This window comes from Python bivittatus, unplaced genomic scaffold (assembly GCF_059951505.1).
Source record: "Python bivittatus isolate LINGU-HERP-01145 unplaced genomic scaffold, Pbiv_v1 ctg000980_np1212, whole genome shotgun sequence".
Classification (NCBI taxonomy): Eukaryota; Metazoa; Chordata; class Lepidosauria; order Squamata; family Pythonidae; genus Python; species Python bivittatus.
In genome coordinates, this window is record NW_028277125.1 from 36,606,373 (window position 1) to 36,624,459 (window position 18,087).

Genomic DNA, 18,087 nt, shown 5'->3' on the forward strand with positions numbered 1-18,087 from the left:
GCAAATTGCTGGCCCAGTTCACTTTTGCTGATAAGCTTATCTTCACCTGGAAGAAGACCACTACCAGCAATTTGTCCTTTTGTCCCTTCTCTGCCTCATTTCTACAATCCCTTAGAATTGATAAAGCCATGCAAGTATCGAACAGAGAATCCTTGATATGGACTTAAAATTCCATATTATTGTCTCAAGAACCTCTTTTACAGCCTTTCCATGATCCCTGACTATCTTTACAGGATTACTTCTACTACACATAGGAGAACACTCATGTTAGCAAACTTTAGATTTTCTACTTCCTCCTCTCAACTAAGACATCATATGGTTTATTTATTTTGGCTTAATGTGCTGTGCAAACCCAGTCATTAGAGTTTATAAATCATAGACTATGGCCTAGCATGTTGTATGAATGAGGCAAATGTGGTTTACTCAATAAATTCAATAAATCCTTATGGAATGTTTAGCCCGGTAGAGTTGGTGTTCTTTTTCCAGATGCTTGCTTGTGTATTGCTTTGTAATATATTGTTTTAAATTGTTTCATACTGTATATCGCTCAGAGGCACAATGGTGTCAAGTGGCCTATATATTTAATAAGTATACCCATCCATTGAGTCATACATTTTTTTCTGGATCTTTTTATGTGTTATCATAATCCAAGGATTTATTTTGATGGACTAGCGTGATCAGGAAACACGAGAGGCAGCAAGTATTGATACGGTACTTAGATTATAAGAAGGAACTTGGGGGGTAAGAATATTGTTTTATTAGGATTAATTGGTGAACTAAGTCGTTTCTGGATTCTTGAATGAGACCCAGGTGAATCTTTTAAAAGAAGTTGAGTAAGAGAAGAAGAGAGAGCAGAAAGTTTCAAATGATTTTTAAATGTGCAATACATTTTGTGCTGTATAATTTAGCTTAAACTTTAGGTTATAATTTATTGGTAAGATTAATAAACTGATTATGATTTAAGGTTACAGTACTAGGCTTTACCATGATTAAACATGGTCATATCTGTACTTTAACATATTTATATTCTGTGGTTTTAATTAATTGCTGTACTGTACAACATTAATAATATTAATGGATTTCTTATGTGATCAGGAGTAATTAAAGAGATGTGGGAAAGTTCCTATTACAGTAGTCAACAGCATATGGGTTGGGGAGTTGGACTAGGCAACTGAGCAAAATAGCAGAAGTCATTCAAGAATTATCCTTTCTTCACTTCTCCACCCTAATGAAAGCAACCAATTTTGTACTGCTGTTTAATCTCCCCTGTAGCCTGGAGATGATGCTTGTAAATGCTGGGTCCATAATAAAATTATGAATTAAATGTGAAGCGATGGCCAACTAGCTACTTGCTAAGATCTGGGTGGATGGCCTGAGTGGAGTTGATCTATTGGCTTTCTCCATGTAAGTATACTATGACTGTGTTTGCACAAATACACTAAATTTATAAACCATGGTTTACAAACCACAGCAGCAAAGCCAAAACCAAACAATCACATTACACTTTAGTGCACCATTTGGCAGCAAAGGTCACAATAACATCAATTCTGAAAGGACTGCTGGCTACCTATTTCCTTTCTAGTCCAATTAAAGTTCTGGTACTTAATTTCAAAGCTCTAAATGGTTAGGGAACCAAATATCCAAAGAGTCATTTTGGTATATGATATAAAAGGAAGAATCACATCTGTTCTAATACCGCCCCTCCCAAAATCAATTTGTTTCACAAGCATTTTTAAATATTAAGTTGGTTTATTAAGTTTGGTATAGTTGCTTGTTTCATGACATTTCTGCCTTCTCCTGTATTCTATAGTTTTAGTCAGGTTTCTTGTTATTACATTTTGTAAACAAACTTTATGGTATGTCAGAAGAGGAAAGGTGCTAGCAAAAATAGTTTTACAATTTAAATATTTAAAATAGTTAAAATCAATAAGATTGTAAGATTTCAAATTTTCAGAACTCACTGGGCTGTAGATTATTAGAGCAGGGGGCGGGATGGGGAGAACGCTGGGGCAGGTGATGCTATCATTATCCTACAGCTGTTTGATTTTAATGGCATTATACTAAGCAGCAACGCTAGCTTGGTAAAATTTAGCACGGTAGCAACTGTCCAGCAAGAGTGATGCAACAGCACAGCTTTGGCCAATCTTGTGCCTTCTAGAGAAACTCTCTGGGGATTCCAGAAGGTATAGTCCCAGCACATCTGGAGTCACCAGGTGATTAGATCCTCCAGTTTGAGTCCTGGATCTGGATACCTTAACCTCTCTTCAAAGTTCCTGATGCTGGATTGGGAATGAGAATTGTTGTTATTATGTATTGACTTGCCAATTACATTTTTAAGCGTAGGTGGGTGGGAAATTGAACACAATTCTCTCTCCCCCCACACCTTCAACTGTGGGCAAAAGCCGAGTGGGAGGGGCAGGACGGATTCGCTTTCAGGCTCCTTCCCGAAGCCTCCGAGTGTTAACAGTGCCATGTCAACTTCTTTTACCAAAAATAAAAGCAATTGTGCTTTAATACGTTCGTTAATCTTTAAAATGGCATACAACTGTTTTCCTGCACCTCTTTGGCGGGCCTGGGAGGCGTCAGGCTGCGACCAGGTAAACTGAGAGGCTTATGTTTTGAATCCGCGGGGGCAATAATCTGAAATTGAAAGATAGAGATACGCAGAGGTAAGAAGCAAAAACGCCGCTCAATCCAGCTCGGGCGACGAGTCCTTAAACTGCGCCCACTTGCCGTGTCGCTTTTTTAGTCGGAAAAGATGGGGAGGAGCTAACAAGAGACCGCCTCGATCTGCCCGAAAGGAAAAGGTCGGCCCTGCTCTGGTGCAAAAGTGAGTACTGTACGGCTACGACTGCCGCCTGCGAGGGCGCGCCGAGGAACCTTCCGACCGGCGACACCCTCGGGCGCTTCCCTACCACCTGGCCGCCTTCGATCAGAACCCTCTCCAGAGCCCGGGAGTCCCACGCTCCTTCCGACCTGAACGCCCGGCGTAATTCTCCCAGCAGCTCGAAAAGCAAGGAGCGGCGAGTTCTGGCTGTCCCTCTCGTTCCGTTCCCTTTCCTATTTAAGTCCTGTCAGCCCTAAGAAGAATCATAAATCCGGTTGGAAGCCAGTTCAAGGTCACAAATTAGCCGGCAAGAGGGTTAAAAAAAAAGCGGTGTTCAAGCCAAGTGTCAGTGTTCCAGGTCTCTGGACTTCATCTGGCAGAATTCTCAAGCAACAATGGCCGTGCTAAGTGGAGAACTCTGAGACCTGAAGTTAATATATCTGGAAATTGTCAAGATTGGGAAACACTGCCAAGCATGCATCCCTTTAACTACTGTCTTAAGTGATGAAAGAAGGCTTGTCTGATTTAGTCTCTTTCATGCTTAGCTTGCACCCAAACAGCCAGACTTCCATGCCCATTTCTGGGGACATTTGCACTTCGTGCATGCTTTGTTTGTAAGAGGAATTCATATTTATTTCTTGAATACTAAAAACTTCATTTCAAATACTGAACTATATTTTGGATGGGAGCCCTCCTTGTATGGGATCCCAGGCAGTTATCCACATCACCTAGCTTGCAGAGTTAATGCGTTTACACCATACTGAAAAAATATTTTCTTGCACATAGCAATGTAGAAATAAACAGCGCTGGTAAAGTCAGTTGTGATTGATTTTTAGTTCCTGCCCCCCCCCCCCCAGGGTAGCTTAGCAAATTGCTGTACTGTATTATATGATTCTACCCATAACTATGACTTTCTAAACATTTTAAATGGCTTTTATTTTTTAAAAAATGAAAAAAGTAATGTGAGCTTTTTGGAAGGAGGGAATCAATCTGGCTATTTTTGCGTTCCAGGTTGATGATGGCTATTTCCAGCCTTGTCTGGCATTGTCCATTTCAATACATTTGGACCATATCCAGGTTGGCTACCAGATGCCAGAGAAAACCCCTGAGCATCTGGACTAGGGCTGCCACTCAATCTAGAATCAAGAAGAAAGCCACAGAACCCCTGAAGATGCTTGTGCTCGTGCCATCTCTCCAAGGGAGTATCAGCCACACAGCCAAGAGAAGTCTGCACACCAGCCAGCTTCATCGCCAGGAAGTGATGCTCACCAGTGAACGGTATGGGGTAGAGAGGCTGCCCTTTGCCCATATTTCTGACTCTAATTTAACTTTCTTTGAGCACCTGTTGCCTGGGAGGGTCATCACAGATGCAGAAGAGCTCAAACCTTTCAATGTGGACTGGCTGAAGTCTGTGAGAGGTAAATTATTTTAACATTTTATCACAACTGAACATTGCTGTAGCTGCCATCCTGATAAAACAGTTCTGTAAAGAACATAGGACAGGTCTTCATTTCAAAGCATTATTTTAGAGATAAATCTGGCATGGGGGGGGGGATTGCAGGGTGCCCATAGTGGATCTTTCAGTAATACCAGCTGAATAGCATTATGGAGCTAGTCTGTATTTTCTCTCTCTCTCTCTCTCTCTCTCTCTCTCTCTCTCTCTCTCTCTCTCTCTCGTTGCTAAGAAATAAGAAGTGATGGGAAAACATGGGAGAGTTAAAAATTAACGACAATAACACTGAACTCCCCTCTTCCCCATCTACCCCCACCCATGAATGGATAGAGTAATTGAACTTTTTTTTTTTTTTTTAGGAAAAAAACCCCTCAGTAATGCTTGTAATAGAATTCTCTCATCTTATTTCCATTGCAGGCTGCAGTACAGTACTGCTAAAGCCACGGACAACAATGGAAGTATCTCAGATTCTCAAGTAATGTAAAACACGTTTCTTTGAACATAGTGCACAGTGTTAGAACTTTTGTTATTCAGAAGAATGTGCCTTATTTCTGTACTGTTCACACACATTTGAAGAACAAAGGTATATGATGAAGGAAAGGGGGCTACATCCTGTTACATTTCTGAAGACTAAGTGCTTCAGTAGTTAGGGCTGTAGTTTTTGAAGAAGAGTCTTCCTTCCATCTCTCTCTTGCCCTCATCCCCTTTCCTAACTGTGCTATCACTGTAAGGTCTGGAACAGGTAAAGAGCAGTTCGTATTAAGGATTTAAGGTACATTAAATAGGAGAAACTGCTTATACAAGCTTGGTCTTCAATACTGAATAAATGAATTGATGTTTAAGAGTATAGAAGAAAGCTTGTAATTACTACATACAGTGAGTAAAAAAAATACAATAATTTTTCTCTCCTGGGTCTTCTGATAGTTGCCTCATTGATGAACAAGTAATTATTATCCTGTGGGAACACAGAGCAATTCTCTATACTTTTCAGCTGACTTAAATCTTACTCAAAAAAGAGAAACTGAGAAAACACTAAGAAATCCTCAAGGCATATTCCGTATCAGCCTTGTGCTTTTAAAAAGACATTAATCTTAGAAGAGATTAAAAATGTTCTTTTCTGCTTGCAGGTAGGTGGATTTTTCTACCTTAGGTTGCTTCTAGTCATAGCTTGTATTTTTTTTTAATTACCCTCCTTCAAACAACTGATCTTTATGGAAAATTCAAATATTGCTGACTGTTATTAATCTTTCCAAATTTTCCCATCACTTCTATTTTTTCTTACTACTGTAATCTTTCCACCAAAAGTGGGGAAATGATGGAATAGCTGCTTGGTATTTTTTGACTGGAAGCATCTCTTTGATTATAGAGAGCTCTGCATGTCAGTTCTCCTAGCAAACAGATACAAACTCCCCTAGGACATATTTGCACAACCGTATGTGCAAGTATCTATTTAAAGAAGCAGTATAAACTAAATGTATACCAAACAGCCGACAGTAATTTCCTGAATCTTGGATGAACCCCCACCCATCCCCATATTAATACAGGAATCATACTAACCTGCTGACTAGAAGCCACAAAGTTTACTCTGACTTGACCTGAGGAGACCTAAAATAATCCATGTCATGGATACAGCATTTTTAAAGGCATAGAATAGACAAAAATGTGTTCCTTTTCAGATACTGCAATGAGAAGAACTTGGCTGTGAATCCTCAGGGGGGCAATACCGGCCTTGTTGGTGGCAGTGTTCCTGTCTTTGATGAGATCATTCTTTCTACAGCACTTATGAACCAGATCATCAGTTTCGACAATGTTTCTGGTAAACTCTTGCCAAGGTTTGAGGGGCAAGGCTGGTGGCTTGGCGGAAATGTCCTTTCAGGGAAGATGGTTCCTGGATCTAGAAAGCCTGATAACATTGTTCTGTCCCCCTCTGCCCCTATAACAACAGAAGAAAAAAGTCTAAGTACAGGAGATAGAGAAAGCGATTTAAAACTCTGTGTCCTCCACCATGTCCTCAGATACCAAGTTTGCTCTCTGGTCTGAGAAAGGATCTTGCACATGAGAGTCCCCTTACCACTGCAAGAAAGGTTAGTTGGAGAGATAGTGACTGATTCAAGGTGATCCACCAGAGTTAGGCTTTAATTTTAATTCGTTTTCTTGTTTTGCACAATACAGTATATTGAGTCATAAACTCACCAGAGACTGCGTTTAGGCAGCATGCTAAATAACAATAACTGGGCCCAGTTAAAATTAATTGAGCCTAGCCAGTTGTGCAAATGCAGATGCTTAGTCTTTGATTGTTCTGGTTAACTGTATTCCACAAATTTAACCAGTTTGTTTATGGCTGAATTTGGAGGAAACTGCTCCATGAAAAAAGAAAATTATATTCATCTGACACATTGTAACTTGATACTTATGTCTCAGGAATCCTAATTTGCCAGGCTGGCTGCATTTTAGAAAACCTCAACCAATATTTGGAGCCAATGGATTTTGTCATGCCTCTTGACCTTGGAGCCAAGGGCAGTTGCCACATTGGAGGAAATGTAGCTACAAATGCAGGGGGCTTGCGCCTCCTGAGGTATGGGTCTCTTCGAGGGACGGTTCTCGGATTGGAAGTTGTAAGTTGAAATTTGAAAATCTGCTTCCGGTTTTTTAAAATTATTCTATACCATTCCCCTTATTCTATTTCAAAGGTAGTACTACTGTGTTGTTCCTTTTTTTATTAACAAAAATGCAACTGAGAATATACCGCTTATCCAGTTCAGCCTGTGTAACCATCATAAACAGATTTTAAAATAGAACATTGTATTACTTTTGCTTGCTTTGTTTGAAATAAAGCAAATTCGTTAAGGATGGACCAAAGTTTGTCCTCTTTCAGGTGCTGGCTGATGGCTCTATCCTGAACTGTTTGGCATCTCTGCGCAAAGACAATACTGGCTATGACTTGAAGCAGCTTTTCATTGGCTCAGAGGGGACTTTGGGGATTGTCACGGCTGTGTCCATCCTCTGTCCACGGAAACCACATGCTGTGAATCTGGCATTTCTTGGTGGGAGTCATTCCTGTCCCTGTTTTTAGGTGTACTATTTGTACCTCCAAGTGTTGTACAGGAAGAGTGCACCTGAGGCGGCAGTTACAGTTCATCAAGGCCATTTTCTTATATTTAGCTTTTGTAACCATTTGATGTGATCACCTGTGTTAGTAATAAAAACTGAGGGATGAGAACAAGAGAAAATAATTTATACCACTAGCAGATTGCTTTTTACTATTGGCATGGAATCATATACAGATGGGACAAATCAGGGCATCATTGAAATAGTAACTGAATGTGAAACAGAATGATCACGAATCTTGTCTAGTTTACAGATGTCACCTTAAAATTGTGGCAGTGGCGAATCACAGCTCTGATGTGGAATGAAACAAACCAGTTCCTCACTAGTACCTAACTACAACAAAACCACGCCTGGCTACCTCTTTTTTTCTGCTGGGCCTTTATGAGTTGCCTTCATTTTATCCCCACTCCATATCTGGAGCAGCCTTAAGTTGCTCTTAGCTGTACTGGTGTTGAAGTAATGTTTTCCTCCTTATTCTGACATAGGTTTTGCCATGTGTACAGTATGTTGTGCTATGCCAGTTGATCTATTGGTGTGCAGTCAGGTGACTCCTAAGGGATGGGATCAACCTGACACCTATTCATCCTATTAGTCTGGTGCAGGTGTATCCTCTCCCTTTGAGGCCTGGTTACTGTCCTCTGGGATCATTCTGCTTTGGGCAATGGGTGAGCCTGGGTCTTTAAAACTAGACTGTCACCCTGTACCTGCCAAATCTCCAAGCTGTTCCTGGTTCAGAGACCTGGGTCAGCTTGAACAGCAGCTGACAAGTGGAGGGGTGGGGCACTGCATGGTGAAGCCGGAAAGAGAGATCTTGCTCTGCTGCTTCACAGTGTATCTCTTCCCACATCTGTCAGCTATTATTTGGGATGCTTTTGAACATGGGTCTAGTAGTATTCTGGAATTGCGCATATCAGGAGATAGCTATGTTCCCTTTAAACATAACCTTACAAAACACTTGGGCAAAAACAGAGTAAATGTCAGAATTCAACTTCTCCACCAACCCTGTCTCATCATATTAAGGTGGGTGGTAGATGTTTTTGCTTCAGTTGGTGATATTTGATGGGAGGGGGGGGTCAAGAAAAGCCAGGGGAATCTGCCAATCTCTGTTCTTCATGTGCCCTCTAAATGAGAACAATTAAGTTTCTATTGTCTATTTTAGTTTTGTAGAAATGACTTTGTGAGTTTCATTCTCTTTTGTTAATCTTGGAGTGTACACTGGATGAAGGTAGCAATTACATGTTTAAAGAAAAAGAAACAATAGATATGAAAAGTGCCAGTGCTTCCCCTATCATTTTTTATTTTGTTTTTGTACTTTCTTATTTATTTTCTGTGATTTTTGCTTTCACCATAAAGGTTGCCCAGGTTTCTGTCAGGTCCTGAGAACCTTCACAGTCTGCAAGGGTATGCTGGGAGAGATTCTGTCTGCCTATGAGTTCATGGATAATGAATGCATGAAGTTGGTAGAGAGACATTTGAAACTGACCAACCCAGTAGCAGGTACCAGCTGCTCCACAAATAGATTTCCATCACTACTTGTATTTATGCATATTTATTTCAGAAATAATCTGATGGCTAGCTTTAAATGTACTAGTTTCATTGGTGCTTCTTAGTTTGCTGCCCTGTTACTTAAATTAATTTAGGTCTTGAATACATTTTTGCTCATAGTTACATGGTGATAATGGATATTGTGGTCTGTGCATCAGAATATTTATATTTTTAAAAATCCTTATTAAATCTTTTCAATGATTTTAGCTAAACCAGAATTTATCATACCATAAGGAAAAGTGATTTCACTGCCATTTTCCTTAATTTATAGTTTAAGTTAATGTAGAACAGTTCAGGGACTTACGAAGGAGTTTATAATCTTTGAGGAATCATTGATGGGAGTGCAGTTAAGTAATACTAGATTTTGGACAAAGGAATTTATTAAAAGCATCTTTCTTTAGATGCTATCATATATTATTTCACATGCTTTCAAAATGTGATGTGCCATTCCTGCTGCATTCTGGACTGTCCTCTTCATTCTGTTAATTGGGGCCAGAAATTCTCCAAACCCTGTAATGAGGATTCTGTTAATCATTGTTCATGATCTTGGCATAAAAGAGAAGGATCCCTGATGTCATACAATTACAGAAGATGATTTGGCATAACATGTCGTGAGTAAAGAAAGAGGGAAGTTCCATTACCAAAGCAACAAGGGAAACATTGCTTGAGTCCAAACAATGGGGGAGGATTACAAAAACATCTCAGACAGACACCCCCCTAATTCACATGTATATAAAAGAGGGAGAAGGAGAAGCACAGTCTGAGTTGCAAGATTATGTTATAATAGCAAATCTAAATAAAAATAGTTTTTAGTTTTCTGTGGAGTCTATTTCTTGGTCTGGTTTGCCTTGTAGGACTTGGCAGCACATGGGTTAACATAAGGTATGAATGCAGATATTTTCAGTGTACATAATGTGTATTGACATCAGTATGAAATAAACTGAGCATTTCCTAATCCAGACTTTGTTATAGGTTTGTCAAAAGTAGATTTTACTGTATCTGCCGGTGTGTTCAAAGCTGAATTCAGATTTACTAGAACCACTATATATTATTCAAATAATAATTTCCATAAGTTTTGACACTAGGAATTGTGACAATATTTCTGGTTTATTTTTTTTTTACTAAAAAGATTTCCTCTTTCAGGTTGATAATACTAGAGAAGCAAATTTTTGATGCAAGTAGTATGAATGCCAGCATGATTCAATTTTATTATTATTAGATTTTTATCCTGCCTTTTTAAAAATATGTATAAAACTCAAGGCAGCAAACATACTTAATACTCCTGCCTCCTATTTTCCCCACAACAATAATACTGTGAGGTGGATTGGGCTGGGAAAGTGACTGGCCAAAGGTCACCCAGCCACCTTTCATGCTTAACGCAGGCCTAGAACTTAGTCTCCTGGTTTCTAGGCCAGCACCTTCACCACTACACCAAACTAGCTCTTTTTAGGGACTTGATTCAATTCATATATGGCACCAATCTATATTGTGATTTGTCTGGGAGACCTAGACGAGGCTGCCCATTGTGGTTTATAAACCATGGAGTTTGATAGTGTGGTGAATTAAAAAACAAACTACCATTAAGCAAACCATTGTTTAGTACAATATCTAAATCAGTAATAGGCAAGTCACCAGGGCCTATGAAAACCTATTTTAAAACATTCAAAAATATGAAGAAACATCACATTTTTAACTCTCGATTGATTGCTTGATTGTGCCATCAAGTCGCTTTTGACTCCTAACTATCACATTGATAGATTTTCTCCAAGATGATCTATCCCTAACCTGTTCTTTCATGACTCCCAATGGTGCACTTGTCTCCTCTGTAACTGAGTCCATCCACCTTGCTGCCTGTCATCCTCTTCTTCTCTTTTCTTCTAACTTTCCCAGTATTAGAACCTTTTCCAGAGAGCTGGGTCTTCGCATAATGTGTCCGAAGCAGGATAATTAGAGCCTGGTAATTTGTGCCTTGAGTGAGAACGCTGGGTTGATTTGTTCAATGATCCATTGGTTTGTTTTCTAAGCAGTCTACAATATTCTCAGCGGTCTTCTCCAACAACAAAGTTCAAAAGCATCAATACTCTTCCTATCCTGCTTGTTTAAAGCCCAACTTTTGCTTCCATGGAGTGTCACAGGGAATACCATGACTGATATGATTCTGATCTTTGTAGGTATAGACACATCATGGCATTTAAATATCTTTTCCATGCCCTTCATGGCTGCTGTAACGCTGCTAGTCTGCGGCGTATTTCTTGATTGTTTGTTCCTTTACTGTTTGTTCCTTTACTGTCCTTTACTGCCCAGAAGGCAGAAGCTACCTATTTAATATCTTCATTATCAGTTCTAAGGCTGGTAGTTCTACCTGTTGTAATTAATTTGGTCTTCTTTATATTTAAATTTAGTCCCATTTTTCACTGTGCTCTTTGACTTTTAGTACTAGGGCTTGGCTATCAGGGTAGTATAATCAGCATAGTGCAGGTTATTGTTGTTTCTTCCTCCAATTTTAAAACCATGCTCATCTTCTTCCAATCCAGCTTCCCTTAATATACATTCTGCATATAGGTTGAATAAATAAGGGGAGAGTATGCAACCTTGTGGCAACTCCTTTGCCAACCTGGAGCCAGTGTGTTTCACCATGTTCTGCACAGACTGTGGCTCCCTGACCTGCATATAAGTTTCTCATGAGGACAATGAAATGTTCTGGAATTCCCATTTTTCTGAACACATTCCACAGCTTGACGTGATTGACACAATCAAAGGATTTTCTGTAATTGATGAAGCACATACTGGTTTCTTTTTGGTATTCTTTGTTTTTTTCAATTATCCAGTGTGCATCAGCAATAGTGTCTCATGTTCCTTGGCATTTTCTAAAGCCAGCTTGAACATCTGGCATCTCTTTTTCCATGTAAGGCTGTAATCTTGTGTTGGATGATCCTAAGCATTATTTTGCTAGCATGTGAAATTAAGGATATTGTATAATATTATATGATAGTTTGTATACTCTGTTAAGCCTCCTCGTTTTGGTCAATTTACCAATTCCTGGTATTGGAATGTAGACTGACCTCTTCCAATCAGTTGGCCACTATGTCGTTCTTCAGATTTGCTGGCATAGCTTGGTTAGAACTTTCACTGATTTTTCTTCTGTTGCTTGCCATATTTCAGTGGGTATTCCACCAATTCCTGTAGCTTTCTGACTTGGTAATAACTGGTATGTTGATCTAACTTCATCTTTTAGTACTAGTTAGAACAGCATGCCAGGGAGGGAGGGAGGGAGGGAGGGAGGGAGGTCTTCTAAGGTATCTATTGACATATCTAATGTATAGAGTTTCAGTATACTCATTCCATCTTCCTTTGATCTCCTTTGAATCAGTTACTATCTGTCCATTGGTGTCCTTTAGCATACCAATTCGCGGTTAGAACCTCCTTCTGAGTTCAGAGATCTTTTGAAAGACTTTCCTTATTTTTCCATGTTTGTTTCCATCTTCGATGTCTTTACAGATGTTGTAATACTTTTTCTTGTCTCTTTTAACAGCTCTCAGAAACTCTTTGTTAAGATCCTTTCTGAGATTTTTGTCTTTCTTGGCTTTAGCTTCTCTTCTCTTCCTGGCAATTTCCACGGTTTGTTCTGGCATCCAGTTTGCTTTCTTCTCTTTCTTAATTCTTGGCAGTCTTTTTTCATATTCATCCTTAACAACTTCTTTAAGTTCATTCCACAATTCCTCTAGTTCTCTCTCAATGAGGTTCAGGACTTCAAAGCGATTCCTGATGTTCTCCTTGAAAATGGTGCGTATATGTTCAAGATCATATTGTGGAAACTGATGGGCTTTCTTCTTCTTCTTTAACTTGGCTGAACTTGCACATGAGCAGTTTGTGATCTGTTCCACAGTCAGCACCTGGCCATGTCTTTGATGCTATAATTGAGCTTCTCCAGCTCCTTTTAGCAATAATATAGTCAATTTGATTTCTGTATACTCCATCTGTTGATGTCCATGTATAGAGGCATCATTTTGTTTATTTAAAGGCAGTGTTAGCTACGAAGAAGTCATTGCAGTGACAGAAATTGATAAGCTGGTCTCCTGCTCCATTTCAGTTTCCTAAGCCATATAGTCCAACTACATTTTCCTCTTTCATATTTCCAGTTTTGGCATTCCAGTCACCAATCACAAGCAGCACATCTTACTTGCATGTTCTGTTGATTTTGAATTGAACTTTATCACAGAAGTCATCAGTCTCCTCTTCTTCTGCTTCAGTGGTTGGAGCATAAACTTGAATGATTGTCACATTAAAGTGTTGCCCATGAAGTCTAATTGATATTATTCGTTCACTGATTGCATTGTAGTCAAGTACTGTTCTTGCTATGCCCTTCCTAACTATAAAAGCAACACCGTATCTTCTTTGTTTTTCGTGTCCCAAGTAATAAATGGTGTGATTTTCTGACTGAAAGTGTCCGGTCCCAGTCTATCTCAATTCGCTGATGCCTAAGATGTCAATTTGTAGTTGTTTCATTTCACCTTTTACTGTGTTGAGCTTTCCTGTGTTCATGCTTCCACATTCCTACTGTAATTCTATCTTTGCGGTTTTGGATTTTCTTTTCCTGTATGGCAACAAGTATTCGTCCCAAAGGCTTTAATCTAGCCATGTCATAAGCACCATTAGTTCTCTGAAAAATCCTTAGCTCTTCCTCAGTAGCATGTGGAGTGCCATCCAACTTGAGGGGCCCATCATCTGGCACTATATCATCAATCATTTTATATTTTCTATCCATGTGGTTTTCTTGGTAAAAATACAGGAGTCATTTATCATTGCCTTCTCCCATGCAGTATGAATTGATGCCTTTGCCATTATCACTGCCTTGAGCATCTTCCTATATTGCTGCTGCCCAATATAAGTGCCTGCTTGCTTGCTTTAGCTGGGTAGCTGGGATGGCCTTCATACCTTGGGTGACCCTGCTGGGAGTATATACTCTTGGCATACATTCCTGACGTTCTTTGCTCATCCCTCCCAGGAATGCCCCCAACCACCACGATGAGGCAGCACAGCAGGACTTGTGGGGGGGGGGGGTGTCCCAGCTCTTACATGATTCAGTTTCCATAATCCTGGGAAATATAGCTTGATTTTTACATGTAATAACTGAGAGCTTCAGTATACGTATATCTATTATTTGAAACTGTATGACTTTCTAATTCTGCTTTTTGTAAACCTAGAAAGCCCTTTTTATGTGTTAATTGAGACTTCAGGCTCCAATTCTACTCATGATGAAGAAAAACTTAGCCACTTCCTAGAACATGTAATGGGCTCAGATTTGGTGGTAGATGGAACTCTGGCCTCAGAAGATAAAAAGATAAAGGTAATTTCCTTTCTTACTGATGTGTTTGGTTTAGATTCAAATACGATTTAAATCTGAAACATACATTATCTGGATGTTCAACTATTGGCCATGTAGTTTTGATAAGTGATCACAGAGTTTAGGTTCAAAGAAAACAGTATAGCTCATTAGAATAAGAATCTTAGAGAGCAGTCTAGATTATCTGAGGGACAGTTTATCTTCAAATGTTTCTGTCTGTCCAGTACAATTAAGCAGGGTAGGTGCACTCTGGGTCCCATCACTCAAAGAGTGTCATCTTATGGGACTCAGGAACATGGCTACTCTGTTGCAGAGCTCGCCCTCAGGAATGATCTCTCCCCAGAGGTTTGTGTGGCTCCCACTCTTATGACATTTTAAAAATTATTTAAAACCTGGCTGTTCTTCCAGGCCTTGGAGTAGGGTTAGCCAATTCAGTTTTGCTTGGTTTAGGTTGTGTGTTTTTTCTTCTGGTTGGCCATGATCTTTTTTTATATGTATTGGGGGTTTTTTTCCCTGTAAGCCACCCAGTGTGGTCAAGAAGTCAGGCAGCCTCAACATTAGGTAAAACAAAACAAAATAAAATTAGGGATTGGTATCATAGTGTCATCTTTCTTGGCCATAGCCAGTTTCCCTGCTCCTCCCATTTTTTAAAAGATTATTTTAATTTAGAAAATGAAAACTGATCTGCTACAAAGCAAAGAATCAGCCTCTAACACAAGGCTGGACAATCTATGGGCCATGCGTGACCACCAGTACCCACCTGCAGTCCTCAGAACCCCACAGAATGGGTGAATCTAAAGTTGACACGTTTTGTACTTTGAAGACTCAGTGTCATTGGCCATCACCTCCAAAGCCCTCAGGCAAGACAGAAGATCATAGTGCAGTTTCCAGGTTTAAAAAGTTGCCCCATCCTTGCTTCTAGCCTAATCTTTTATACAAGACTGCCTCTAGGCCCCTTATCAGTCTCATATATATCCTTAGACAATTTAAAAAATGGTTGGGCATTAGAAACATTTTAATGCTTTATTTGGAAATGTGCCCACAGCTCAAAAAAAAAGAAAAAAAAAAGACAAAGATAACCTGAGTTGGCAGTGTGCATTCTGGGGTCTAAAGGGGATGAGAGCTATTTTATCAGATTGCCTTTTAGTAAATGAGGTTTTTGGGGCCGGACCACATATGGCATGATACCTATTTTGTAAATAGGTAATTGCCTTTCTCTATGGAAGGTATATCAGCCATGTTGGGAGAGTGTACAGAAGATGCTCTCTAATTTCAAATGTGCCTCCTACCCCTGGCTTATGCAAGAGGCCTTTTGTGCCCAATGTCCTGCAGTGCTGATGTTCTCTCTGCAAGCATTGCTGCTCAATGGGCACATCTAAATGAATATAATGTGTATGTTCTTTATAACAATTTTTAACCTGGTTTTCATTAAGAGTCATCTAAAGCAGGATACAGTGGAATAAACTAATAAAAATCATACGAAATTCAGAAATGAGAACAACATAATGACAAAAGTTAAACCCATGACTTTCGCCAATCGTATATTTTTTAAGAATACCAGAGTTGCATTGTTTCCTCCAAACAATGTATTTGGTCAACTACAGGCATTATGGGCTTTACGGGAACGGATCACAGAAGCCCTGACATGTGATGGAGTTGTTTATAAATATGACATTTCACTTCCTGTGGAAAAACTCTATGATCTTGTGACTGACATGAGAATACGGCTGAGTACAGCTGCTAAGAATGTGGTTGGCTACGGTCATCTAGGTGAGTTCCAATATGCTGATAAAAACTTCCCTAATTGTGAATGATTTGGATTTTGAATTATTATAGCAAAATAGCTGATTGTGTTGCAGTTCTGGAAACCATTGATTCAAATCTCACTTCAGCTTTAAATTGCAAGATAATTTTAAGCCAATATCTTTCAATCTCAGTCTAGTTGGTATGTCTGTGTGTGGTGCAGGCAGATATAATAATATTTGCTGACCTGACAGAATTGTTGTAGGGATGCATATTAAGGGTGGAAATGTTGTTGGCCCAGATTAAATTATGTTTTAGAAGTTAAAAATGAAATAGTCTTGTAATATTTGGGTGATCTTCTCTGGGAATGCTGAAATCACATGAGTTCTTTGGGCATGAAATTTCAGAAAGAGACTACTGCTCATCATGAATATAGGCACTGTTTCCTGAGCCCATGAACTAATCTTACGGAAGCACAGATTGGGCAAAGTTGTTCTAACAGTTTATAGGGAGCATTTTTGAAAGGGAGAGAGGGCCAGGTGTTATAAGATATATGGAGAGGGATCTGGCATGATTACTGAAAGAGGACATGCAATGATATGCACAAAAATTAAAATGCAGCTGTGCCCTGCTGTCACGAACCTAGTATTGCCTCTGTATTTTTCTCTGTCTTTGAAGAACATGGTAGTTACATATTTTGGTCCTTTTTTGTTCAAAGATAAAGCTGTGAACCATGGAAGGCTGGTATGATCTCATGTTTAAAATATGGGATCATACCATATTCCAATTTAGTGCCCTCAGGATGTGTTGGCTTGCCACTTCTACCATCTCCAATATAACTGCAATGGAGTATGGAAACAGCTCTAGATTAATAAAAAATACTATTGCATATCTCAGCTAGGGAATGACTATGTTGTCTACTTTCTCTTTTGAAGCCAATTATCAATTCTGGTTTGCTTTGACAGGAGATGGAAACTTGCACCTGAATGTCACAGCAGAGTCCTATAGTCATTCTCTACTGGATGCCATTGAGCCATATGTGTATGAGTGGATTTTGCAATATCATGGAAGCATCAGTGCAGAGCATGGCCTAGGTTTCAAGAAGAAGCATTATATCCACTACAGTAAGCCAAAAGAGGCAGTCCTTCTCATGCAGCAGTTCAAGATTATGTTAGATCCTAAAGGCATTTTAAACCCTTATAAGACATTACCATCAAAAGCTGTATGATGATGCTTCTGAAGGAGATAATCTGTTGCCTGAAGTATGGTATATTCAGTTTTTTTATCTAACTGTATAAATTCTGAAGCCAGAGCTGGAAACTGAGGTTGGCTATTTTTCGAGAGAAGGAACGATAAACGAATTGAACTGGATTCACTTCCCAGTATTATCTACCACAGCTTTATTCTCTGATCTGAATGAAAACATTTGCAGCTTTAGGAACACTGTTTTCTAAGGATCTTATCTCCAAGATTCACCTCTCTTCTTGTCCTCAAGGTTTGTTCTTGAAAACAAACAAGAGTAAGGAAACCTTACTCATGTAGACCTTCAGTTGGACCACAACTCTGACCTGCCTCAGCTATGTTATAGGGAACTCAGGGATAATGTAGTCCAATAGCATTCAGAAGGTCTGAGTCATCTATCCCTAAAGTGTAACATGGTTTCTTATAGCATAAATGCTGTACAAATAAAACTTAGTCCATGGTGTATAGAGACTGCACTTTGTAAGATGATCCAGTATGAATGTTCATTTACAGGAGGACATCACAAACATCTACATGATAACTTCTTCTTTGTATTGGAATGGTTTGATTCAGTAAACAAAGCTTCAGGGAGCTTATATAAGGATTCTGTAAATAAGGTAATAGCTAACATGAAAAGCCCAGTGCCTCGTTAGTAGAATATGTTAAGCGTAGGCAGGAACACAGGAGTTTATGTTAATGGAACGAATGTATTTGTTAAACAAAAAATAAAACCCTGCATGGATGAAACATGTTCCTACTTGTGGCTTGCTTATCTCTGTACCATCCAAAACAAACCTCTGACAAGGGACTCAAGCCAAGCTGGAG

The 18,087-nt window shown here is 39.4% G+C and overlaps 1 protein-coding gene across 2 annotated transcripts; it reads left to right on the forward strand.

The window, feature by feature from the left end:
- Nucleotides 1-2,728: 2,728 nt before the first annotated feature.
- D2HGDH (D-2-hydroxyglutarate dehydrogenase) lies at nucleotides 2,729-18,009 on the forward strand. 2 transcript variants are annotated; one of them, XM_007438364.3, is made up of 10 exons: nucleotides 2,729-2,830; nucleotides 3,839-4,245; nucleotides 4,698-4,755; nucleotides 5,957-6,096; nucleotides 6,702-6,895; nucleotides 7,156-7,324; nucleotides 8,742-8,885; nucleotides 14,138-14,280; nucleotides 15,882-16,047; nucleotides 16,986-18,009. In XM_007438364.3, the coding sequence occupies exons 2-10, from the start codon at nucleotides 3,843-3,845 to the stop codon at nucleotides 17,246-17,248; spliced, it is 1,680 nt and encodes a 559-aa protein (XP_007438426.2). In that variant the 5' UTR covers nucleotides 2,729-2,830; nucleotides 3,839-3,842; the 3' UTR covers nucleotides 17,249-18,009. The 2 variants fall into 2 exon arrangements, with proteins under 2 accessions (XP_007438426.2, XP_025029043.2); XM_025173275.2 differs by lacking the exon at nucleotides 2,729-2,830 and adding an exon at nucleotides 2,847-3,441.
- The last annotated feature ends 78 nt before the right edge of the window (nucleotides 18,010-18,087 follow it).

What these genes read in the sequence shown, in the direction of transcription:
- D2HGDH (XM_025173275.2), top strand. Translation starts at nt 3,332, where the DNA reads ATGAAAGAAGGCTTGTCTGATTTAGTCTCTTTCATGCTTAGCTTGCAC. An exon ending in ACTGACCAACCCAGTAGCAG is followed by an intron (nt 8,886 to 14,137) that starts GTACCAGCTGCT and finishes TTGTAAACCTAG; the next exon opens with AAAGCCCTTTTTATGTGTTA. An exon ending in GGTTGGCTACGGTCATCTAG is followed by an intron (nt 16,048 to 16,985) that starts GTGAGTTCCAAT and finishes TTGCTTTGACAG; the next exon opens with GAGATGGAAACTTGCACCTG.